Genomic DNA, 24,257 nt, shown 5'->3' on the forward strand with positions numbered 1-24,257 from the left:
TCCCGATCTAATCCCGATCTGCTTACTCATAGTAAAATAAATTTCTGTCAAAGAGTCATATACTATACCAATATGTTGGCACTTCAGGGGGGTTATTTAGCACACAGATAACTGGAGGCCTGAAGAATTTATTTCTGCTCTAATCTTGCTCAGTCATTGTTGGTGTGCAGAGTGTGACAATTTATCAGTGCAGTATTCATCCCTCCCCACTACATCTGGATAAAAAGTGACAGTAACGGTGTTGCACAATGAAAAACACTAAACAAAACAAACAAACAAATGAAAAGCAGAGCATAAACCATCAGCTCAGTCTAAACTAAAAGATTGAGTCATTTTCAGCAAAGTACCACATCCATTTCCTTTGCAAACAATTTAAAAGACAAAAGGGCTTCAAGAGTAGCTTAGCTTCCTCATGATGTTTCTAGGATACTGTTATGACCATGCTGTAGAAATATAAAAACCTCAAGAAGTTGAAAAATCAAGCATTTTGAAACACCAAACATTTAGAAACAATTACAGAAGGATTTGTCCATCGTTGCATTTTCATACAATTACTGAATTTTAATATGGTGTCCAGTAGATGGCAGTATTATAGCAAGACTACATCAGTGTCTGTATAGCTTGACATTTACCTGAACTTTGTGTGTTGTTCCTGTCTCGAAAAATAATATTCAATGTTCAAAAACTGTGTGAAGAATAAATTTTGAGAAAAATGAATGATCAAACTCATTACAAAGGTAAGACTTAACTGTATTATGACACAAAAAGGTGCAATGTTGGGAGATATTTTGTGCTTATTGCAGTGTTGATTTAGGTGGAAAGAGACAGGTCCAAAAGGTTAAAGTTATATAACTTTTAATAATAAAGTATAACTTTAAGAAGAAAAAGAAGAAGAAGGAAAAAAAAATACGTGACGACACACACTTTCTTGTTTACAGTAGGCTAACGTTCAATAGAAAGGTTATATAAACCTGGGAAAAGACACACCTGCAGACACCAGAGGGATGGAGACCTCAGTTCTTTTTCTTGGCCTAAGAATGGCTCTAGGTTTGTTTCAGGTGAACTCAGTTATTGCCTTTAGTGAATCTCTGATTTATCTAAAGTACAGGACTGGACTGAGAGAGGCTGGAAATGATGGAGTCACTGCTGAGACTTCATCATTGAAATGTAGCCTGCAGGGTACTGCTCGCTTACCAGCGTTCTCCATGGATGGGGACTACATTATTGGAGGGGCTTTTTCAATTCACTACAAAGAGAAAATCATGATTCATGACTACATCACCATGCCTGAGCCACCAAGCTGCACAGGCGGGTTAGTAAGAGGAAAGCATGAGAGACTGTAAAATAACAAACATGTTGACTGCTGTAAGGGTAATGATTTTCTTTCATTTTCTTTCATTTTCTTTCTTTCTTTCTTTCTTTCTTTCTTTCTTTCTTTCTTTCTTTCTTTCTTTCTTTCTTCCTTTCTTTCTACTAAAAATGGACATGTTTGTGTTTCATAATCAAAACTTTGTTCAGCAGCTGTTTTGCAGGTCATTCAGAATTAATATTTAAATGATTATTTTTCAGCTGTAGGGGCTGTTGGAATGGTGCACTGGTATCTAGTCCTAAAATTATAATTTAATTATTCAATAATCCCTTTTGGCCCATAGCAAAAACTTGCACAAATCCAGGCTGCAGCTCTGCTTTGTTGTATGTTTTTGAGAAAAGGTGAAGTGACCTTATTTTGTATGAAAACAGTGATACATAACCTTTATCTGTGTGCAGCATTAACAGTCGTGAACTGCTCTTCTCTCGTGTAATGATTTTTGCCATTGAGGAGATTAACAACAGCACAGAGCTACTGCCAGGCATCAGGCTTGGTTATCAGATCCACGACTCGTGCGCCTCAGTCACCATGGCTGTGCGCGTGGCATTTCAGCTCTCCAACGGACAGGACCCTGTGTTTCACACAGGTGATAAGTGTTCTCAATCTGGAATGGTGATGGGTGTTGTAGCTGAGTCTGGATCTTCACCATCCATCAGCATTTCACGCATCATCAGCTCCTTTAACATCCCCCAAGTAAATAATCTGAATCTTTTGAATTTTTTTTTAAAAATATGCTTCTGACTTCTTCAGTTTATATTACTTTAAAGATGTTTTGTTTCAGGTGAGCCACTTTGCCACTTGTGCCTGCCTGTCAGATAAGCAGCAGTACCCGAATTTCTTCAGAACTATTCCCAGCGACCGGTTCCAAGCTGACGTGCTGGCCAAGTTGGTGAAACAGTTTGGCTGGACTTGGATAGGTGCTGTCCGCTCGGACTCTGACTATGGCAATAATGGCATGGCGTCTTTTCTTAAAGCAGCATACAGAGAGGGGATCTGTGTGGAATACTCTGAAGCCTTCTACAGGAACGACCCACAAAGCAAGATCCAGAAAGTAGCTGATGCTATCCGCAGGTTGCCATATCACTAATTTTGCATTGAGGTTTTTGCACTGATACTCTGCAGAGCAAACTATGAAATGAGTATAACACACGATTGGTATTTAGTTTATTGTCTGAGTAGTATGACATGTCTTGAAAATGAGTAAAACACTCAAACAGATAAATTACATATAACAGAAAATGCTGCATGTTAGTTTAATGTTACATATTATAATTTCTCTGCAGGTCTACAGCTAAGGTTGTTGTGGCCTTTGCAGCTACGGGAGACATGAAGGTCCTGCTGGAGGAACTGGCCCGGGACCCCCCTCCACCTCATCACTGGATAGGCAGTGAGTCGTGGATAGCAGACCCACAATTACTGAGGTTCAGTTTCTGTGTAGGAGCCATTGGAGTTGGTATTCCAGGATCTGTTATCCCAGGTCTGAGAGACTTCCTGATGGATCTCTCTCCTTCTGAAGTGGCTGCCTCCCCAACACTTACAGAGTTCTGGGAGGATGCATTCAACTGCACTCTGGAAAAAAGTGAGAAATGCACTGTAGAATGAGCGTATCACCACTATTTGTGGAGAAACAAACATTCAACATGCGTGTTCATGCATGTATTTCTTTAAGCATTGTGTTTACCAGCAAATCTCCATTTATGGATCTTTTATTTTGTATGATAACAGGTCAAAATATGTTTTATTATTTTTAAATAACAACCTTTAAATACGTCCTCTCGCCAGTTCTAACAGGTTCAAGCTATAATTACAATATACTATAATTTAAGCTGTATTCCAAAGCTATAAAATAATTAATTAAATTAATTAAATTAATTAATTAATTAATTGAAATGGAACATATCTATATACTTGCCTTTGTACATAAATATATCAGATATAAAGATATTGATACAATATGTCTTTTAGAGTTTGAAACACCGGCTACTGTGATTGTGTCTCTGTAGGTGCTGCTGCAGTCAAAAAGGATTGCGATGGAACTGAAGACATAAATACACTCAAACACCCATACACTGATACATCCCAGTTGAGAATTACTAACATGGTTTACAAGGCTGTTTATGCAATAGCACATGCTATTCACAATGCAGTGTGTGAGAGAACAAATTTCACAACCCAGTGCAACAAACACACCAGGTTGGAGTCCAGACAGGTCAGATGAAAAGAAAAGTCACCCCTGCTCTCTTTCTTTACCTGTAGTCTAACTTATTTCTAAATGAAAATGTAATAATGACATTGTTTGACATTTAATTTCTATCTTCTGCTTCTTGTTTGCACATCATCTTTACAGATTTTAACTGAGCTGAAGAAAGTCAACTTTTCCCGGAATGGTTATGTAGTGTCATTTGATGCTAATGGGGATCCACCGGCTCTGTATGAGCTGATCAACTGGCAGAAGAATAAGAGTGGAGTTATTGAGTTAGTGACAGTCGGGTTCTATGATGCTTCGATGCCAATAGGTCAAGAGTTTCGTATCATTAGAAACCTAACCTGGATGGATGGTGGCATGCAAGTAATCAGTCTAATGAACTGCTGGTGAGCTGCTTCGTAACATCTGTGTTGCAGAAACAATAAAATATTCCCTTTGCTTGTGTCTCTGTGACAGGTGCCGGTATCAGTCTGCACTGACAGGTGTCTCCCGGGAACTCGTAAAGTGCTGCAGAAAGGAAAACCCATCTGCTGTTATGACTGTAAACCCTGTCCTGAGGGAGAAATTAGTAATGTTACAGGTAAAATAACATGTTTTCCATGTGTATCTGAAACATCACATATGTGAATGTTAATAGTACTATTCGTGTGTTTTTCAGACTCTCCTGATTGTTTCCCTTGTCCCAGGGAATTCTGGCCGAATGCAGAGAAAAACACCTGTTTCCCCAAACCTGTGGAGTTTCTTTCATTTGATGAAGTCCTGTCAATCATCCTGGCTGTATTCTCTGTTGGTGGCGCCTGTCTGGCCATCATAACAGCAGCTGTTTTCTTTCATCACAGGACAACTCCCATTGTTAGAGCCAACAACTCTGAGCTGAGCTTCCTGCTGCTCTTCTCTCTGACTCTGTGTTTCTTATGTTCGCTGACTTTCATCGGGGAGCCCTCTGACTGGTCTTGTATGCTGCGGCACATAGCGTTTGGCATCACCTTTGTTCTCTGCATTTCTTGTGTTCTTGGGAAAACTATAGTAGTTTTAATGGCTTTTAAAGCTACGCTTCCAGGTAATAACATGATCAAATGGTTTGGTCCTCTACAGCAAAGGATGACTGTAGTTTCTTTCACCTTTATTCAAGTTTTAATATGTACTATTTGGTTGGCTGTGAGCCCTCCTTTCCCAGTGAAAAATCTCACTACATACAGGGAGAAGATCATTCTGGAATGTGCGTTAGGTTCTGCTGTCGGGTTCTGGGCCGTGCTTGGGTACATCGGTCTGCTGGCTTTCTTCTGCTTTGTGTTAGCTGTCTTGGCTCGGAAACTCCCTGATAACTTTAATGAAGCCAAGCTGATCACCTTCAGTATGTTGATATTCTGTGCTGTTTGGATCACCTTCATCCCAGCATATGTCAGCTCTCCTGGGAAATTTACTGTGGCTGTGGAGATATTTGCTATTCTGGCCTCCAGTTTTGGACTAATTCTGTGCCTTTTTGCTCCAAAGTGTTTCATCATATTATTTCAGCCAGAGAAAAACACCAAGAAGCATTTGATGAACAAAAATCAATTGTAGCACATTAAAACTTTAGAAATAATACAAGAAGATGATGAAATGGCACATTAAATATACTGCAGTTTGATATGCTTACATTTATTGGTCAGCTAAATTTTTTACTCTATATCTTGCTGAGTTAAACACTGCAATTTATAAATGACACTTTCAGCTGTTGTTTTGTCAAATGTTTTTTTTTTTTTTATTTATGTGCTGAACATATTAAATAAAATCTGTATATTCAAAAGCGTAATGTGGAAGAATTAAGTTCTTTGATTTTTTTTCCCCAGAGCCTTCAATCAGGCATCTTCAATTAGTGGGTGAGAAAGTTCTGTAGGGGGTGTGAACACATACACCCTCTCCTGGGTAACTGGCCATGATTACATGAGAGTTTTAAATCCCTGTTTATCCTGAATAAAACTTAAATACAATTCAAAATTACTTTGTAAACACCTAATTCTGAATGACTCAATCCAATCCAAACCAACTTTATTTATAAAGCACTTTAAAACGACAACGTTGACCAAAGTGACGTACACAGCCCGAGCTTAAAAACTATTTAGATAACATATTAAACAGCATAAAATAATTAATGGACTAGCAGCAGTAACACACAACGAAACAATAACAAAGAATAAACAAAAAATAAAAAAAACATTGAAAAAGTCGACCACTCAAGCTGGCCATGATTACATGAGAGTTTTAAATCCCCATTTATTCTGAATAAAACTTAAATACTACTCAAAATTACTTTGTAAACACCTAATTCTGAATCCAATCCAAACAACTTTATTTATAAAGCACTTTAAAACATCAACGTTGACGAAAGTGTCTTAAGCTATTTAAATAACACACTAAACAGCATAAAAACAATAAATGGACTAGCAGCAGTAACACACAATGAAACAATAAAGAATAAACGAAAAATAAAAAAACATTGAAAAAGTTGACCACTCAAGCTATGGTAAAAACCAATTAAAAAAGGGTATGTCCTACAAAGGATTTAAAAGCAGAGAGAGACTCGTCGTGTCTAAGATGCAGTGGCAGTGCATTCCAAAATTTGGGGCCAACAACTGAAAAGGAGTGGTCCCCTCTGGAATTCTTTTTAGATTTAGGGACAACTAACATGAAGTGATCTGTCGACCTAAAGGAGCGTGCAGGACTGTAGGGCTGGAGCAGGTCATAGAGATATTGTGGGACGAGGCCTTGTTGACATTTAAAAACAAATAAAATAATTTAAAAATCAATACGGAATGAAAGAGGTAAGCTGTGCAAAGACTTGGAAAGTGGTGTATGTGCTCCTGTTCTTTGGTGCCGGTTAAGAGCTGAGATGCCGAGCTGCATCGAGTTGCAGTCGGGCAAGAGTTGACTGACTGATCACGACATAAAATGTGTTGCAGTAACCTAAATGATTTATGATAAAAGCATGAATTAAACTCTCAAAATCATGACGACCGACGAACAACTTGACTTTAGACAGTTGTATAAGCTGAAAGAAGCTGGATTTCACGATCTGTACATCAAACGTTAGAGCACAGTCCAGCATCACACCAAGGTTAGTCACTGTAGGCCTGAGATACTGACCCAAGATCACAGGTCTAAGCGAGCTGAGGAAACATCCTTTGGGCCAAGCAACAGCACCTCAGTTTTGCTATGGTTAAAAAGAAGAAAGTTCAGGAACATCCAGGTTTTTTTTCTTTTTAATTACAACATAACATGCTTTTATTTCTTTAATACAACATAAAAGTGGTTTTATGCAGTAAGCATTACTTTGCTTTAGTGGCATATAAATCTGGCTGTCATCAGCATAAAAATGAAAAACGATGCCATGCTTACAGAGGATGGACCCAAGTGGGAGGAGATAAAGGGAGAAAAGGAGAGACCCAAGAATAGAACCTTGGGAGACCCCACAAGTAAGAGGCACTGTGGATAAATCAGCACATCTGATACGGACACAGGTATGACCTGAGCCACTGCAAGGCATATCCCTGGATTTCCACCAGTTCTCCAAACGAGACATCTAGTGGTCCACAGTATCAAAGGCAGCTGTTAAGTCCAACAAGACCAAACCAACACAGGGTTCAGAGTCTGTCATTAGGAGCACATCATTAAAAACTCTGACCAGCACTGTTTCTGTGCTGTGCTGAGTTTTAAAACCAGACTGGAACACCTCAAGAATATCCTATGCCTCTAGAAATGATTTTAACTGACCATAAATTACTTTCTCCAGGACCTTGGAGAAAAAAGGAAGCTTTGAAATAGGCCTAAAATTTGAAAGGATTGTAGGATCATGACCATGTTTTTTAATGAGGGTTTGTATTACTTTATTTTTAAAATTGACTGGTACATTCGCAGTAATTAGGCTATCATTTATAATGTCCAGAATATGTGATGCCAAGGTGGGAAGAACTTCTTTAAGAAGCCTAGGTGGAAATGGGTCTGGTGGGGAACCAGAGGGTTTCATGTGACCTATCCTATCAGTTCTTCCAAAAAGGTTAGATTGACAGGCTCAAAAGTATTCAAAACAACAGTGGCAAAAAGGAGAATGGACGGGTCATGGGTCGAAGGAGATATAAGGGACCCGGTGCTCTCTATTTTATTAACAAAGAACTGAGAAAACTTCTCACAAACCTCAACTGAGGCCTCTAAGCAGGGTGTTTGAGAGGCATTAAGAATGCGGTTAATAGTCTTAAACAAGACATCTATTTTATTCTATTTTCTTTTTACAAGATCTATTTTATTTTAGCATCTTCGTTCTGTTTTTATTTTATTAATTGCATTTCTTTTAATCTTTGTTTTTCTTTGTGCACTTGTATTGCTTACTGCACCCTGCTTAAATGTTTCATGTAAAGCACTTTGAATTGTCTTGTACATGAAATGTGCTATACAAATATATTTGATTGTCTTGCCTTGCTTTGCCTTGCCTTCCTCTGTCCTAACAAGAGGCTGCTTATTACTCATTGTCCAATCCGGAGCCAGGGGGGTGTGAGGACCTAACTGAAATCAGCTGTTCTCAATTATGTCCAGATTTATACACTCATTCAATTAGAAATACAGCAAGAGAAATATAAACCCCCCCCACAAAATCCACACAAATGTCAATAGCCAAGCTCATGCAAAAATAATACAAAAACATAAAATTGATCAAGAATTAAGCTTAAGAAGAATAAGGTCCCACACTGACATAGTCAGGGACTCAAACGTGAATTTTAACAGTTATATTAAGACAGTTGTGAAGTCAGCCTATTAACACTTAAAGAACATATTGAGGATTTAAGGACTGATGACTCAGCAGTATTTAGAAGTTGTCCATGCAACTATCTTTAGTTGACTGGACTACTGTAATGCTGTCATCACAGGTCTCCCTAAAAAGTCCATCAGACAGTTGCAGTTAGTCCAGAATGCTGCTGTCCGAGTCCTCACTAAGACCAAGAAAGTAGACCATTTAACTCCAGATCTCAGATCTTAACACTGGCTTCTTGTCTCTCAAAGAATTGACTTCAAAATCCTGCTGTTAGTTTACAAAGCACTGAATGGTTTAAGACCAAAATACATTCAGGATCTTCTGGTTTGTTATGAACCAACCAGATCCCTCAGGTCATCAGGGTCAAGTCTACTTTCTGTTCCCAGAGTCAGACCTAAATGTAGCAGGATACACGTGTTATTGATGGCAATATGCATTTTTCAGCCAATTACTGGAGGGGAGGACCATATAAAAGGCAAGCAGGATGTACATGCTGCCACTCTTGCTTGCTAGTGGCTGGGGTTAAATCACTTCCTGGCATCTGAAGCTTCCCCTCCTGAATGGTGCAGGTAGTCTTGCAGCCATGGCTGCAAATTGTTTGTTGTTTTGTCCGTCTAGTGCTTCTCACTCTGGTTATTGTGTCAGAGACTCATGTGGGTATTACTGCAGGCTGCAGAAGCTTCTGCACTGCAGGAGTTGAGTGATATGCTAAGGTTACAGCATGAGCAGTTGAATAAATTGACTCTAAGCATCTCCCAGCTGCAGGGCCTCCAACAGTCCAACCGTACCGCTTCTTGTGGCACAATAGTTTGTAGGAGGTGCCAGCTGCCAGCTGCCAGGTCACCTGGAGAGGGACTGTGATGGTGCCCATGTTCCTTACCATCCGCAGCAGAGCCGGCAATTTCCTCCTGCCAAGGGGCCAAAAAACTAGCACCCCCTGAACTGCAGACCCACATTTCAGGCGGGGCAGTTGTGGGCTCAGGTTTTGCAGGTGATCCAAGCTGTTATCATGTCCACATTTAGGTGTGCGTATGGGTGGAGTTTCTATCTTTTGCCTGGTGGATACCGGATCTATGGTGTCAACCATTGCAGAGTCTCTTTTTTGCCAGCACTTCAAGCCATGGGGTCAAGAACGATTCCCCTTATGAACGTAGGGTCCTCTGATGTACTGCTTTACCCTCGTGCAGTTGATGGGTCCTTAGAAGAGGTACAGATGGTAAGCCTACCTGCTGGCATCAGTGAGGTGCCCCCTCAGGTGGCTACTGTGTCGTTGCAGTCAGTTTCCTCCTCGGTCCAGGATCAGATAGTAGCACTGGAGTTGGGTAATTTGCCTGCAGAAGCACAGGATAAGGTGAGGGCTCTCCTTTGGCAGTATAGCTCGGTCTTCTCAGCTCATGACGGGAATCTAGGTTGCACTGACCTGATTGCTCATGAGATTCCTCTAGAGGATGAAATCCCTGTGCGTGCTGCGCTATCATCGTATTCCTCCCTCTGAGTATGAGGTTGTTAAAGACCACATCAATCAACTGCTTGGGTTGCAAATCATTAGAGAGAGTAGCAGTCCATATGCCTCTCCCACTGTAATGGTTAAAAAGAAGGATGGCAGTCCCCGGATGTGTGTCGACTATAGGCTTCTGAATAGTAAAACCAGAAAGGATGCGTTTCCTTTACTTTGTATTAACAAGTCTTTGGATCCTGACAGGTGCTTGTTGGTTTTCCACCATGGACCTGACTAGCAGGTACAACCAGATTCCAATAGCCAGTGCTGATCTTCCCGAGACGGCTTTTTACACCCCTTTCAGCCTTTTTGAGTGGAACCGCATGCCATTTGTGCTTTGCAGTGCTCCCAGCACATTTCAGAGGTTGATGCAGCAGATTTTTGGGGACCAGCAGTGCCAGTTCCTGCTGTTTTATCTTGATGACATTGTGGTTTTCTCTTCCACTATTGATCAACATTCAGAGAGATTGTGTATGGTGTTGGAGCGCTTGCAGCATGAAGGGCTTAAGGTAGAGCTCAATAAGTGCACCTTCTTTCAGCAGAGGGTATGCTACTTGGGTCATATAATTTCTGACCAAAGTGTCTACGGACCCCAGTAAGAATGAGGCAGTCTCTCGTTGGCTGCTCCTGCCACACTTTCAGAACTGCGCTCATTTCTTGGATTTGCTAGCTACTACCGCCGTTTTGTAGAGGGGTTTGCAAAGCTGGCTGCACTGTCATTCCACACAAGCAGATAAAACTGTCTCCAGTCATTGGACAGGAGAGTGTCAGCATAGTTTTGAGGCATTGAAAGCCAAAATTTGCTCTGCACCAGTCCTGGCTCCCATTTATCTTGGAGGTGGATGCCAGCTACGGTGGCCTTGGCGCCGTTTTATCCTAAGAGCAAAATGGCAAAATTAGGCCAATAGCTTATGCTAGTCATGGGCTGAGGCCCACAGTGCGTTATATGCTTAACTATTGCTCTATGAAGTTGGAGTTTTTGGCCCTTAAGTGGGCAATGACTGAAAAACTTCAGGAAAGCCTGCTGGGCCACAGATGTGAGGTCTATACCGACAACAACCCACTGCGCCACCTGTCGTCTGCCAAACTTGGGGCTACTGAACAATGTTGGGCTGCCCAACTAGCATCCTTTGATTTCGAGCTGAAGTAGCTCAAAATCAGTAGCCGTAGCCACAAAAATGCAATTTTTTTCCCTGTTTTTATTTAATTTCTTTAAAGTTTGTTTTTAATGCACTTGCCTCTTGCACCCTGTTGTAACACTTTTAATGTTTTATGTAAAGCACTTTAAACTTTCTTGTACATGAAATTTGCAATACAAACAAATTTGCCTTGCCTTCCCTAATATGTTCATAATCTCCTGTAGCATTAGGCCCCAAGACTTTGGTATCACCCAGAGTCTGCTCTTCCTATCTACATGTTTTGCGACCCAGAGGAAATTCCTGTCCACCACCAGATGGACAATTGTTGACCTAACACTGAGTTCCCCAGTCTACAGGAACTTTGCATTCAGAGGAGACTTGATTGGCCATCCGACCTGAAAACTCTAACTCATTAACTTCAAAAAGAAGAAACACCCTTAAGCTGAGTTAATTCAGGGCCGAGTGTCAACCGTACCAGGGAACATCTCAAACCTTTTGGTGATTATCAACATTTAAGGCCCCCTTCCCCAGACATTCGCACATGTAAATCAACCTGAAATGGACCTTAAGACGCCAGACCACATTCTTTCCACAGATGGACTTTGTCAAGAAGTGTCAGAAATAACAACCCTTTTCTTACAGGACTGTTTAACCTATAGTCTTCAAAACTGCCTTTAACGGTTGAATTTTTGTAATAATAAATGTTTAAATTGGTCCCACATCCTAGGAAAGTATAAATGGTAACTTTGAATGGATTCTCTGCTATGTACGGTCACAAAGTTACAATTCAAGGGATCCTTGCCACGGATCAACACCCCTCCTGTTGGCCGTTTGAAGGTTTGCTATCGGGATCCCAAACCAAACTTTAAAACAGTTTACAGAAACTTTTATCCATAAATATCCATAACAGAACTGATAGTGTGTGATTGTAAATGTGAACTTCATTTACAGGTAACGGATTGCCAAAGTATATCTGCGTTTTATTAATGAAATGGTATAAATCTGTTTATATCTCATGGATAATTAACCGCCTGTAATAACTGGAAGTTGTGTGTGTTTATCTTTCAAACAGGATATTCATCTGTTTTATGAAATGTGTTTTATAAGTGTACTTTCTGTTTGAACTGGCATATGGGAAAATAAGTTTATTCTTACATCCACAGTTATTAAGCGTCTAGGCCTTTGTATGTAAATTAAGCTCAACCGCTCCAATATTCTACACTGCTATTGGCCTAACCACGCCAAACCCCGCCTTAGCCAGAGAATATTACCAGAAACTCAGAGATTTTAATTTAGAAGAAGAAGAAGAAGAAGAAGAAGAGGAAGAGTTAAGAAAAGTTTACAGGAGAATGAGTTAAGAAGAAGGAGAAAATAATAGGTACCTATTAAAACAGATCTGTACGAGAAACAAATCCATGGAATAAGTCTTAGAACGTTCAATTTCGTTTTGTCTTTTGTTAGTGTTATTCGTTAATGTTTTTGATCATTTTTGCTCAAAGCAACCAAACCCGTTGCTACGCAACCAAGATATACAACTTTTGCGTCCAGCGCGAGAGATATTCTAACTTAGTGCATTTTTGATTGTTTTCCTTTTTGAGAAGAACTTTGGGGAAGTCAGCCCAAAGTTCAGTTTATCAGAGCCAATCTCCGCCAGAAGCGTTCTGATCCATAACGCTCAATTGTGGACAATTCCAACAACAAGACTCTGGTTACGGTTCCAAGCCTCTGGAACCACACCAGCTAATTGCCACCACTGTGTCAGTGGAGCGTGGGAATCAACCCGGTTCGTCTTGGAAGCTGATCCAAACCATTGCGGACGGGCTGTCTTCTGCCGGGTACCAGACGACATCAGGGATTCTTCCACCTTGACGCCGTACCCGAACCCCGCTTCTAGGCCCTACCGCCTGCTCCAAGTAAGACCGAACAGAGCCTCCAACTGGGTCTAGCTGGTGTCTTTGAAACGTTGAGTTTTAGTCACTCTCCACTCCAAAATTCATTTAGTCATTCCTTTAATTCAATTGACTATTCTAAATTGTCTTCCTAAATTCCCGTCTACTTCGCTAGGTTCCGATTAGAATTAAAGGTTACTCATTAGTTAGTTTATTTTCCCATATTCCAAACTGCGTAAGATACAGATATCAAGTTCTTTATAATCCCTGATTTAATTTGATTGTCTTTTTACCCTTGTTTATTTCATTGTGCTGCTTTCTTTCTACTGTCTTTTAAGCTGGTTTACCCTCCCGGCGCAACAGAAGGCCCGCAGTGTCTCTAAAGCGATATTGATAATTTCATACTTTCTGACATTGATTTATCCTTGCTGTTAATTGATTATTGATGGTAATAAATTGTTACATTTTGAAAGTTAGAATCGTTTCCGTGGTTAATTTTGGATGGAATCAAGGTCCCTTCAGACGTTGAATTCGCCACTTCAGATATGAGAGTTAGACTGAATTAAAATCAATTTTATTGCAATCCTGCTCACGGTTTTCTCTTCTGGACCGTGGATTATTCAATTATTACACAGAAGAGTGGTGCCCCAATTCGAGGAAAATCACAGTCATAATTTTCATTGATTTGATATTAATTTCTACCGCCGAGGTTATATTAATATCGAGGCATTACGCTACACTCCCATGATCTAAGAAGAAAATTAATTATAGATAGATTCTGAAAAAAAGAAATTGCCTCTTTTGATTTAGAGTTCCAGACAATTCTATCTTCATCAAGTGTGAGTTCCTCACCTCTGGAGATTGACCCTTCACCTCGCCCACGATCTGAACTTTAGTTCTTCCATCAGGTAGCCACAGCCAGTTCATAACATCATAAACTGGTAATGCATCCCTATTCTCCGGAAAGGACACCTGGTCACCAAATGATGTGGTGAAGTTTACCTTTTGCAGATAATGTACAAGCTATACATGGAATAGAGAGACAATTAAAAACACATTAGGATTGAAAGACTGGGCAGTTTTACACTTTATATAACTGTATTTTGATGGAAACATTCCAGTTGTCATACTTAGTATTATGTTAATGGGATCAAACATTGTTTTTTTTTTTTTTTTTTTTGTAATTGTTTTGTAACTTTTTATCATTCACAACACCCATTAGGAAAAGAGGTAGGACCAAATAAACAAGTTGAAGATCACACTGGAGGAGGAGTGACTTCCTTGGAGACGGGGACCAAAGGAGAAGGAAGAACATTCTTTTCCAGGACCCATTTGGAAACATGGACTCGAGCTGGATGAGGAATGACTCATCCCAGCACCCCTTTGAAAACATAGACTTGAAGTGGATGAGTGTCCCATCTTCGGACGTTGCTTCCTCCTTGCTCCTGTTTCCAAGAAAACAGGAGCAAAGCTATGTGTGGGCAGTGTCAGTGGCAAGGACTGCCAAAGCACTGGACATGACGTGGGAAGCTGATGGCCTGGACATGACCTGGGTGCTGGTGTGGGACTCTTAAATGCTGGAAGGGACCTGGGAACTGGCATAGGATGCTGTGGAGCTGGAAGCAACACAAAAGACATGGAGGTAGAGGCAACTCAGGAGACATTGGCCGTGGAGCTGAAAACGACACTGGAGACGTGGGCCATTGAGCTCATGGAGACAATGGAGATGAGGGCTGGGGCGCTAGAGAGGGAGGATGTTGTGTTGTTGTTGACAGTGGTGTGAGGCAAGGTCTTTTCGAGCCTTGCCTTTTTCTGGCCTCCAAAGCAGTCCAAGCAACAACATAAGAACTGGGTCTCCCAGGAGGTGCCCAGACCATCAGTCTGGCCCCCCAGAATGGCGACCTCACAGGAGCGTAGTCCATTTCTGGGTCACACCCCATTTGTGTTGCTTATTTTGGATAAATAAAGATAAAAAAAAGAAATCAGTAGTTGTAAAGTTAGCCATTTACTTTATACCAAGTCCGACAATGCTGACAAACCAAAACCACAAGATTGTTAGCAAAACTTATTTAATTGCTCCAAAAATGTTTTTTAAATCTTAATTTTCTATTAAAAAAATTAGGCCAGGCTGTTAGGCAATATACATTACAGTGCAATATTATAGCTTTGAAGGGCAGATAAGTCATGAGAAAATCTGAAATGTTTATTTGAATATTTATTTGTTTTTATGTCTTGTTGGTAGTGTGGCCCATGATAGCTTTCTTTGTGTTTTTTTCTGGTCTCAGCAAGATTATGTAACATTTGGCTCCAAACTGTGCCACCAAGAGACCAAAACTGGAGAACAGTATGCAAATATCTCCACTGCATCTGCATATTTGCCTGGAGAGTTAATATAAGCAAGAAGAAAGGCCACCCACACAGCACAGAAGATCAGCATGCTGAATGTGATGAGTTTAGCCTCATTAAAACTATCTGGCAGATTCATTGCCAGAAATGCAAGCAGGAAACTGATGACAGCAAGTAAGCCAATATAGCCCAGCAACAATGCGAAACCTACTGTAGACCCAACAACACACTCATAAATTATCTTGTTATTGTGGTATTGTGTGTTTTTATGGGGGACTAGCGAGACTGTGACAATCCATACAGTGCAGATTGCTGCTTGAATAGAAGTAAGAACAAAAACTGTTCCTCTCTGCTGCATCGCACCAAACCACTTGAGATTGGCTCCACCTCCTGGCTTGGAGGATTTGAAAACAGCCAACACCACCATGGTTTTAACCAGGATGCATGACACACAAAGCACAAAGCTGATCCCGAATGCTGCATGTCTCAGTTGGCATGTCCACAGTCTGGGTCGTCCGATGAAAAGCAGTGAACACAGGAAACACAGTTTGAGTGACACTAAAAGCAGGAAGCTCAGTTCTGAGTTATTGGCTCGTACCACAGGTGTGCTGCGGTGGCAGGTGAAGATCCCTAAAACAACAGTACAAATAAATGTTCCCAGCAATGAAGCAGTTGTCAAGCAGATACCCAGAGGTTCGTGATAGGACAGGAACTCTGTTATTTTAGGAATGCAGTGATCACGCTGAGGGCTGGACCAGAAATCCTCTGGACAACTGATGCACTCCACAGAATCTACAAAAAGAAAAAAAAAAACAACAGAAAAAAGAAAAAAAAAAGAAGAAAGCTCACCTTTATAATTAGCCCAATCAGGTTAGTAAGAGGAAAGCACGAGACTGTAAAATAACAAAAATGGTGACTGATGTACTTTCTTTCTTTCTTTCTTTCTTTCTTTCTTTCTTTCTTTCTTTCTTTCTTTCATATCTAAGTAGCATATTTTTTTTTGCTGGGAAGAGTGTACTATACTGACATGACACAATTATGTCATTGAACATTGAGTCCTCATTGAATGATTGTTCAGGCACAATACAGATACTCATAATTGTAATAATCATAATTCTAACAATAATAATTTATATTTTGCGTAAACATGAACTGAGCGTATTGTCTTTTGCCTGATGAACATTATTGTGAGCGGGCTCATTCTGGCGTTTGTAAACGGCGTCCTCTAACAGTTGAAGTTTGTGAAAAAAGTGCCAGATTTCCATGGAGCCTTCCAGGCAAAATCTGGCAACACCAGCCACCACACTGCACTGCGCATGCGTCACCAAATTGTGAAACATGGAGGCAAAACCCACTGAAGGCAGCAGCAGCAGCTCTGCCTCAATGATCACAACAGCATCTTTGTATGATCACTTAAAATAATTTTTTGAAAAGTTCAGTGATGATCCAGGAGGGAGAAATCTTGCCAGGTGTAAAGAAGCAACTCCGGACATTAACAACATCAACAACAAACATGAAACGGCTTATTGTAATAAATCACCCGCCTAGCCTTCCAAGGTCCGTGATCTAAATGTCACTAAAAACAATGTAAAGCAACAGCGTGCTAAAGCAGATACTCTACCACCCAAAACTAAATAGCGGCGTACAGTAGCAGCAGCGCCGTTGTCTTCATCTCCAGCCACAGCTGGAAAACCTTTTGCCGTATATTGTTGGAGGCCTGCAGCCTTTGAGGAAAGAGGAACCCTCAGCTTTCATAAACGTGACAAATGTATGACATATGGTCTTGCGTGTCTTTTTTTATTTGTTTTGTACTTATACTTTTGGGCTGAATTTTGCACATTTATGACCAAGTTCTAGAACTTTTCTTTGGACAAACAAGTCAGAAAAAAATACATTCACAAGAAAATTGAAAAGTGACTTAATGAAAAGATAAATAATAAAAATGCACTTTAAATATTGCACTTTGAGGTACACCCTTTGTTTCCTACCTGAACCTGGTTCCTACCTCAGATAGTTTCGTAATTTTAAGTTTTTCCTTATGTTTTTATACTTTAGGAGTGAAAGCTGCAGCTGGCCACGAGTGTGGACTGAATGAGTGGCAACAATAGGAAAACGCCAGTATTCTGAGGGTAATAGCTTGCAGCAACATATTGGGGAAAAAGAGCTTTGAACTAGTTCATCTTTAGAGCTGTGAACATAGTTCAAAAATTTGAATTATAAACTATGAACTGAACTAGTTCATTTTAAAATGTGTGGCTCTCTGGACCTTCCACAATGGCTCTTAATACATGGCTAAAATGCTAAAGAACTAACTACTGTTTTTAAACATAGATTTGATAACAAATTAAGGTTTTAGTGATTTCTCAGTTTTTTTTTTTTTTTTTTTTTCTGTTTAGCTTAACCTCTTGCGCCTGCACCCTCTGGTACTGGGAGTTAAGGGATTAACATCTGGTTTTGGTTGTAACATCAGGTCTGTAAATGTAACAATAAACATGTGTGGTATCCATAGAATGTCCAGAATCTTAGGCAACAGCTCAGTTAAACCATTTCTATGACCACCAAACACAGTTAAGACAACAAACAATTAAAAGACCAGGTACACAAAGTCCAAAGAAATATGTAAACACAAATTATGGCTCCCCTTGTCCACCTGAATACGGACAAATCACTCTTCTACTGAAAGCATACATCTCACAGATTCCACAACTCTTTTTGTCTTGCTATGACCAAGTTTTACCAAACCAGAGGCAAAAGCTGGCCCAATTTATACTTCATGTCATAAAATGTCTTACCTTTGCTGTCTTGCCTCAAAACTTATATCCAACAGGATTAGTGAAAAAAAACAAAAACAATAACAAACAAAAAACTACATTTTCTCATTGTCTCATGGGTTTGGATGGAGAAAGATAAACAAGTGTTCTTTTACTTCTTTCTTAAGTGCCAGACAGAAAACTTCTATTCATTTTAAAGTGTAACTACACCTACACCCTCGACTTTTTGCGTAAGCCTACTGCCAAATATTGAAAAATGACTGAAACTACAAGGGTTGGGGTGGGAGATGTGGGCTGATTGACAGACAGCACCTCAGCAGCCACTAGCATGATGGAAAGCGAGATTCACAAAGCACCTAAGCCACAGAGCGGTATTTGAGGTGGAAGACTTTTCCCTTCCAGATTCCCCTCAGCGCCACAAGAACAAGGTGGTCCTGAACTGTACCAGTCTGAGCTGTTAGCACCTGTTCATATGCGTCGGTGGGAGTTGTTTCCTATACCTGCAAGGCAAGGACCAGCCCATTTGCATCCGGAGAGCAGAGGGCTGTGAGGTTTTCACAATTTTCTAGTTATGTAGAGAAGCACCAAGTACAGCTTTACATCACGGAAAAAAAAAAAAAGAAAAAAAGAAAAAAAATGGTTTTACCCTGTAGGGGGCGGCATGAGTCAGTTTTTACTGACAAAATCCCATTTTTTTGAAGAAATTAAAAACTTACAAATTTTTCAGCAATATATATGTGGTTTTCATCACAGTTATGTAATACTATGTTGTTTACACCTCAAAAAACACGTTTTAGGGTGTACTACTCCTTGAATAAGCCCGCTCTCTCCTGATTACATCAGACGCACTGCTGCAGCAGGACAAGATATGTGGAAGAGATGGACTGCAAGCCTCTGCATGTGGCCAGTGAACAAGAGGTTTGAAAAAATAAAAAATAAACAATGAAAAAAGGCATTAATCAATAATGTGTTAACTCGATAATATGTTAATGTGCACAGCCCTATTTTTTTTTTAATATTAGATAGTTTTAGTAACTTTCTTGTATATAATTAAACTCCTTCTATGAACACAGCAATGTCTAAGGATGGATGATGATAAAAATGGGCACTATAAAAAACAGTGATACTAACCTGTTGTGTTACTGAACTTTCCTTCAGAACATGGGACACAGTCAAAACAGCACTTAGGCTGTCCTTTTTTTCTGGCAATGCGGGTACTTGGAGGATAGCTCTCGGTGACTATTACTGTGCATAATTATTAGGCAACTTAACAAAAACCAAATATATACCCATTTCACTTATTTATTTTCACCAGGGAAACCAATATAACGACTCAAAATTTACAAATATACATTTCTGGCATTCAAAAACAAAACAAAAACAAATCAGTGACCAATATAACCACCTTCCTTTGCGAGGACACTCAAAAACCTGCCATCCATAGATTCTGTCAGTGTCTTGATCTGTTCACGATCAACATTGCGTGCAGCAGCAACCACAGCCTCCCAGACACTGTTCAGAGAGGTGTACTGTTTTCCCTCCCTGTAGATCTCACATTTGATGAGGGACCACAGGTTCTCTATGGGGTTAAGATCAGGTGAACAAGGAGGCCATGTCATTTTTTCTTCTTTTAGACCTTTTCTGGCCAGCCACGCAGTGGAGTACTTGGATGCGTGTGCATTGTCCTGCATGAAAATCATGTTTTTCTTGAACGATGCTGACTTCTTCCTGTACCACTGCTTGAAGAAGGTGTCTTCCAGAAACTGGCAGTAGGACTGGGAGTTGAGCTTGACTCCATCCTCAACCCGAAAAGGTCCCACAAGCTCATCTTTGATGATACCAGCCCATACCAGTATCCCACCTCCACCTTGCTGGCGTCTGAGTCGGAGTGGAGCTCTATGCCCTGTACTGATCCAGCCATGGGCCCATCCATCTGGCCCATCAAGACTCACTCTCATTTCATCAGTCCATAAAACCTTAGAAAAATCAGTCTTATGATATTTCTTGGCCCAGTCTTGACGTTTTATCTTGTGTGTCTTGTTCAGTGGTGGTCGTTTTTCAGAGTATTGCACACCTCGTGCTTCTTGGCACTTCAGTGATGTTGCAGCTCTGAAATATGGCAAAACTGGTGGCCAATGGCATCTTGGCAGCTTCACGCTTGATTTTCCTCAGTTCATGGGCAGTTATTTTGCGCCATGTTTTTTCAACACACTTCTTGCGACCCTGTTGACTATTTTGAATGAAACACTTGATTGTTCGATGATCACGCCTCAAAAATTTGGCAATTTTAAGAGTGCTGCATCCCTCTGCAAGACATCTCACTATTTTTGACTTTTCAAAAGTCCGTCAAATCTCTCTTCTGACCCATTTTGCCAAAGGAATGGAAGTTGCCTAATAATTATGCACACCTGATATAGGGTGTTGATGTCATTAGACCACACCCCTTCTCATTACAGAGATGCACATCACCTGATATGCTTAATTGGTAGTAGACTTTCAAGCCTGTACCGGTTGGAGTAGAACAACATGCATAAAGAGGATGATGTGATCAAAATACTCATTTGGTAAGTTCGTTTGGTCGTGACAAGAGTGGTGGGTGAGCAACAACTGTATCGTGACTGTATTTATTATGGGTGACAGTTCGGACGGAGAAGATATTCTCATGCCATGGCAGGAAGCCAGTAAGAAAAGGAAAATGAGGAGTGGAAGTTCTGTGAGTGCTAGATCGGGATCGGAGAGTGAGGAAGCGACAAGAAAGGCTAAAGCTAACAGTTGGGAGGATAGAGTGGAGACCAGGCAAAATGAATGGAGAGTCATGGTTACGTTCAAAGAGGGAGGGGCACATTTTCATCCATTTAAGATGGTGAAGGATATAGAGAAGCAGATGGGGAAGTTTAGTTTTGCCAAGTTTCTAAATAACAGGAGGCTGCTGGTTTTTGCAAAGGATAAAGCACAAAGGGACTCATTTTTACGCATAGACTCTCTTGGTGGGCAAAGAGTTACTGTTCATATTCCAGGAAGTGCAGCAAAGCGCAGAGGGGTGATTCGGGATGTGCCCTTGGAAGTGTCAATGGATGAAGTGTTACAAGAAGTAAAAGGAGGGAGAGTGGTGAAAGCCTCTAGACTGCTAATGCACGAAACGGTGTTAAGACTGACAGTCTCTCAGTCGTTTTAGAGTTTAAAGACGTTCTCCCTAAACGAGTTACTTTAGGCTTCCTAAGCTACGATGTCAGAGAATATGTCCCAGCACCCCTAAGGTGTTTTAAGTGTCAAAGATTTGGACATACTGCAATGCAGTGTAGGGGAAAGCTAAGGTGTGCCAGATGTGGTGGGGAGCACGAGTATGGCAAGTGTGGCAAAGAGGCAAAAATTATATGTTGCAACTGTGGTGGGGAACACAGTGCCGCTTATGGGGGGTGTCCAGCGCAGAGGCAAGCAAGGGAAATCATGAAATACAAAGTTACCAATCAAGTATCTTATGCTGATGCGGCTAAAAAAGTAAAGCAAGCGGAACAAGGTAATTGCCCAACACCACAGGTGATGGTCTCTGGAGCGCAAGCTCTCAACCCCAAAAGGCAAGAGGAGGCAGATCCATGTATAAAGGGAATCAATAAAGACACACTGCTTGTGGACAAAGTCAGCTTTGTTGCTTTTATATGTAAGACGGTTAATGTAGCAATTCAGCAGCAGAGGAAAAGTGACAGAATCAAGACAGTAGTGGAGGCAGCAGCGGAATTTCTGGGAATCAGAGAGGCAAAGGCAGAAATAATTCACGAAATGTTAAATCCTGTTAGTTCTGATGGAGTATCTCAGGCTGATTGAAATAATTATGGTATTTTATATCCTACAATGGAATGCCAGAAGCTTAATAGCTAATGGACAGGAATTTAAAAAAGTAGTGACAGAAATGGATGTTGTCCCGGATGTTATTTGCATTCAAGAATCATGGCTGAGGCCGCAGGTGGTGGATAGATGGTGTTTTGCCAAGGCAGACTGGGGAAAGTTCCGAGCATGCTGTTTGGAGGCCTGTGAGGCACTGGCGATGAATGATGATGTTGAAAGCTGCAAAGAGGCAGTTACAACTATGTTCTTGAATGTAGCATTGCAATGTATTCCTAGCAGTGGACATGGTTGGAAAAGAAATGCAGTTCCATGGTGGAACGAAGAATGCAAAAAAGCTATTAGGGAAAGGAACCAAGCATTTAGAAACCTAAAGAGGCACTATAACCAAGATAGTGTATTAGAATATCAGCGAAAGAGAGCAAACGCAAGGAAAATAGTTAAGTCATGAAAACGGAATGCATGGAGAGAATACTGCTCATCAATTGGCAGAGAACTTCAGTTAAAGGATGTGTGGTACATGATAGGGAAAATGACTGGGAAAAAGCAAAATGCTAAAGTGCCAGTGCTTGTGGAGGGGAGCTACCGGGCTATCACAAATAAAGAAAAGGCTGACTTGCTAGGCAAAAAGTTTGCAGGCATTCACAGTGGGAATCACCTAGACCCAGCTCATAGGCAGCATAAAGAAGACATTTTGAGAGTAAATACGGACGTAACTAAGAAAAAGCCCAGGGAGGGGACTCCACTTGATATGGGCTTTTTTCTGCAGGAGTTAAAGAAAGCCCTACACGGAACAGGGTTCTCCGCACCGGGACAGGACCAGCTATGTTACGCCATGTTCAGGCAGCTGTCTGATGAGGCACTGAATGTTGTGCTCAGGTTATTTACCAAGATTTGGAGTGAAGGAGTAATGCCAGTTAGTTGGAAAAGCGCTCTGATACTGCCGTTCAGTAAGCCTGGCAAAGATCCGGCTGATGCACGAAATTATCGGCCAATAGCGTTAACTTCTCACTTGGCAAAATGGATGGAAAAAGTCATTGCTAACAGACTGACATATTTTCTGGAACAAAAAGGTTTGCTTAGCCCTTGTCAAAGCGGCTTTAGGAAAGGTAGATCGACTACAGGTGCGCTTGTTAAAGTCAGTAACGAGGCAGAGAAAGCTGTTAATAATAAAGAAGCTCTGGTTATTGTATATTTTGATATAGAGAAAGCGTATGATTCTATGTGGAGAGAAGGACTCCTTATTAAATTGGAAAGGTTGGGCATTAGGGGCAGACTGTGCAACTGGGTCCTAGACTTTCTGTCTAATAGGACATTTAGAGTGAGAGTGGGAGACGACCTCTCAGCAGAGTACAGCATCTCGAATGGAGTACAGCAGGGCAGCTCGATCAGCCCAATATTATTCAATATCATGATTAATGACATTTTTACAAATGTTGGCAAGGACATTGGATCATCCCTCTATGCTGATGATGGAGCCATATGGAAGAGAGGGAAGAATGTCAACCATATTGTCAGTTCAGTCCAGGCCGCTATTGACAAAGTTGAGCAGTGGTCGTATGATTGGGGTTTTAAAATGTCCGTCAGTAAGACATGCTACATGATTATTACTAAGAAAAGGAAAGTAGCTAATGTCAGCCTCAAGATTTATGGGCAGAGCATAGCAAGAGTTAAGGAGTTTAAATATCTTGGTCTGTGGTTTGATGAAAAATGTCTCTGGAAGGCACATGTCAGTAAAGTGGAAACCAAATGTAAGAAGGTGCTGAACCTCATGAGGGCTGTGTCGAGTTATGATTGGGGAGCAGACAAGCAGTCACTATTAGGCATTTATAGGGCCCTGATCCGATCATGTATAGATTATGGTTGTATTGTGTATGGAGTGGCGGCCAATCATATCTTGGAAAAAATAGACCGTAAACAGCATAGAGCATTGAGGATTTGTATTGGTGCAGTGAAAACAACCCCCACAAACTCTTTGCTGGTGGAAGCTGGGGAGCTGACGTTAAGACTTAGAAGGCTCAAGTTGTCTCTTGTCTACTGAGTAAAGTTAAAAGGTTCAGTAGAAGAGCAACCAGCTACAGGTGTGCTTGCAGACTGCTGGGAGTACCTGCAAAAACAAAAATGTAAAGGGTTTGGGTGGACGATTGAAGATGTAGCTTCACAATATGGTCTAGACATGCTTGAGTATAGTCCGGCCTTGGTGTGGGGCAATGTGCCCCCCTGGATCCTTCCGGTACCAGGGGTGGATAGTAAGCTCATTGAGAGAAGGAAAGGGTGGAAAGGAACTGACACCGGTCCCATGGCAGAGGAGTATGTGAGGATGAGATACCACAGTTACTTAAACATATACACCGATGGCTCAAATGACCCAGTATCTGGACATGTTGGAGCAGGAGTATTCATTCCAGAGTTC

General features: G+C 40.9%; 2 protein-coding genes across 2 annotated transcripts; one reads left to right on the forward strand and one right to left on the reverse strand.

Annotated features, from left to right (window-relative positions):
• Positions 1–1,103: 1,103 nt before the first annotated feature.
• Positions 1,104–5,314, forward strand: LOC121646028 (extracellular calcium-sensing receptor-like). Its single transcript, XM_041994886.1, has 8 exons — positions 1,104–1,312; positions 1,768–2,062; positions 2,151–2,440; positions 2,653–2,948; positions 3,373–3,578; positions 3,717–3,938; positions 4,032–4,155; positions 4,234–5,314. Exons 1-8 carry the CDS (start codon positions 1,206–1,208, stop codon positions 5,136–5,138), a joined length of 2,445 nt encoding a protein of 814 aa, XP_041850820.1. The 5' UTR covers positions 1,104–1,205; the 3' UTR covers positions 5,139–5,314.
• A 9,798-nt stretch (positions 5,315–15,112) lies between these two features.
• Positions 15,113–20,980, reverse strand: LOC121646145 (vomeronasal type-2 receptor 26-like). The gene is given in 4 exon segments (XM_041995016.1): positions 15,113–15,237; positions 15,240–16,025; positions 19,136–19,249; positions 20,977–20,980. Coding segments are annotated over 4 exon segments (1,029 nt in total).
• Positions 20,981–24,257: the final 3,277 nt, after the last annotated feature.

The sequence above is a fragment of the Melanotaenia boesemani genome, chromosome 9 (genome assembly GCF_017639745.1).
Source record: "Melanotaenia boesemani isolate fMelBoe1 chromosome 9, fMelBoe1.pri, whole genome shotgun sequence".
In the NCBI taxonomy this organism is placed as follows: Eukaryota; Metazoa; Chordata; class Actinopteri; order Atheriniformes; family Melanotaeniidae; genus Melanotaenia; species Melanotaenia boesemani.

What these genes read in the sequence shown, in the direction of transcription:
- LOC121646028 (XM_041994886.1), top strand. Translation starts at nt 1,206, where the DNA reads ATGGATGGGGACTACATTATTGGAGGGGCTTTTTCAATTCACTACAAA. An exon ending in GCTCCTTTAACATCCCCCAA is followed by an intron (nt 2,063 to 2,150) that starts GTAAATAATCTG and finishes GTTTTGTTTCAG; the next exon opens with GTGAGCCACTTTGCCACTTG. An exon ending in GGATGGATGGTGGCATGCAA is followed by an intron (nt 3,939 to 4,031) that starts GTAATCAGTCTA and finishes TCTCTGTGACAG; the next exon opens with GTGCCGGTATCAGTCTGCAC.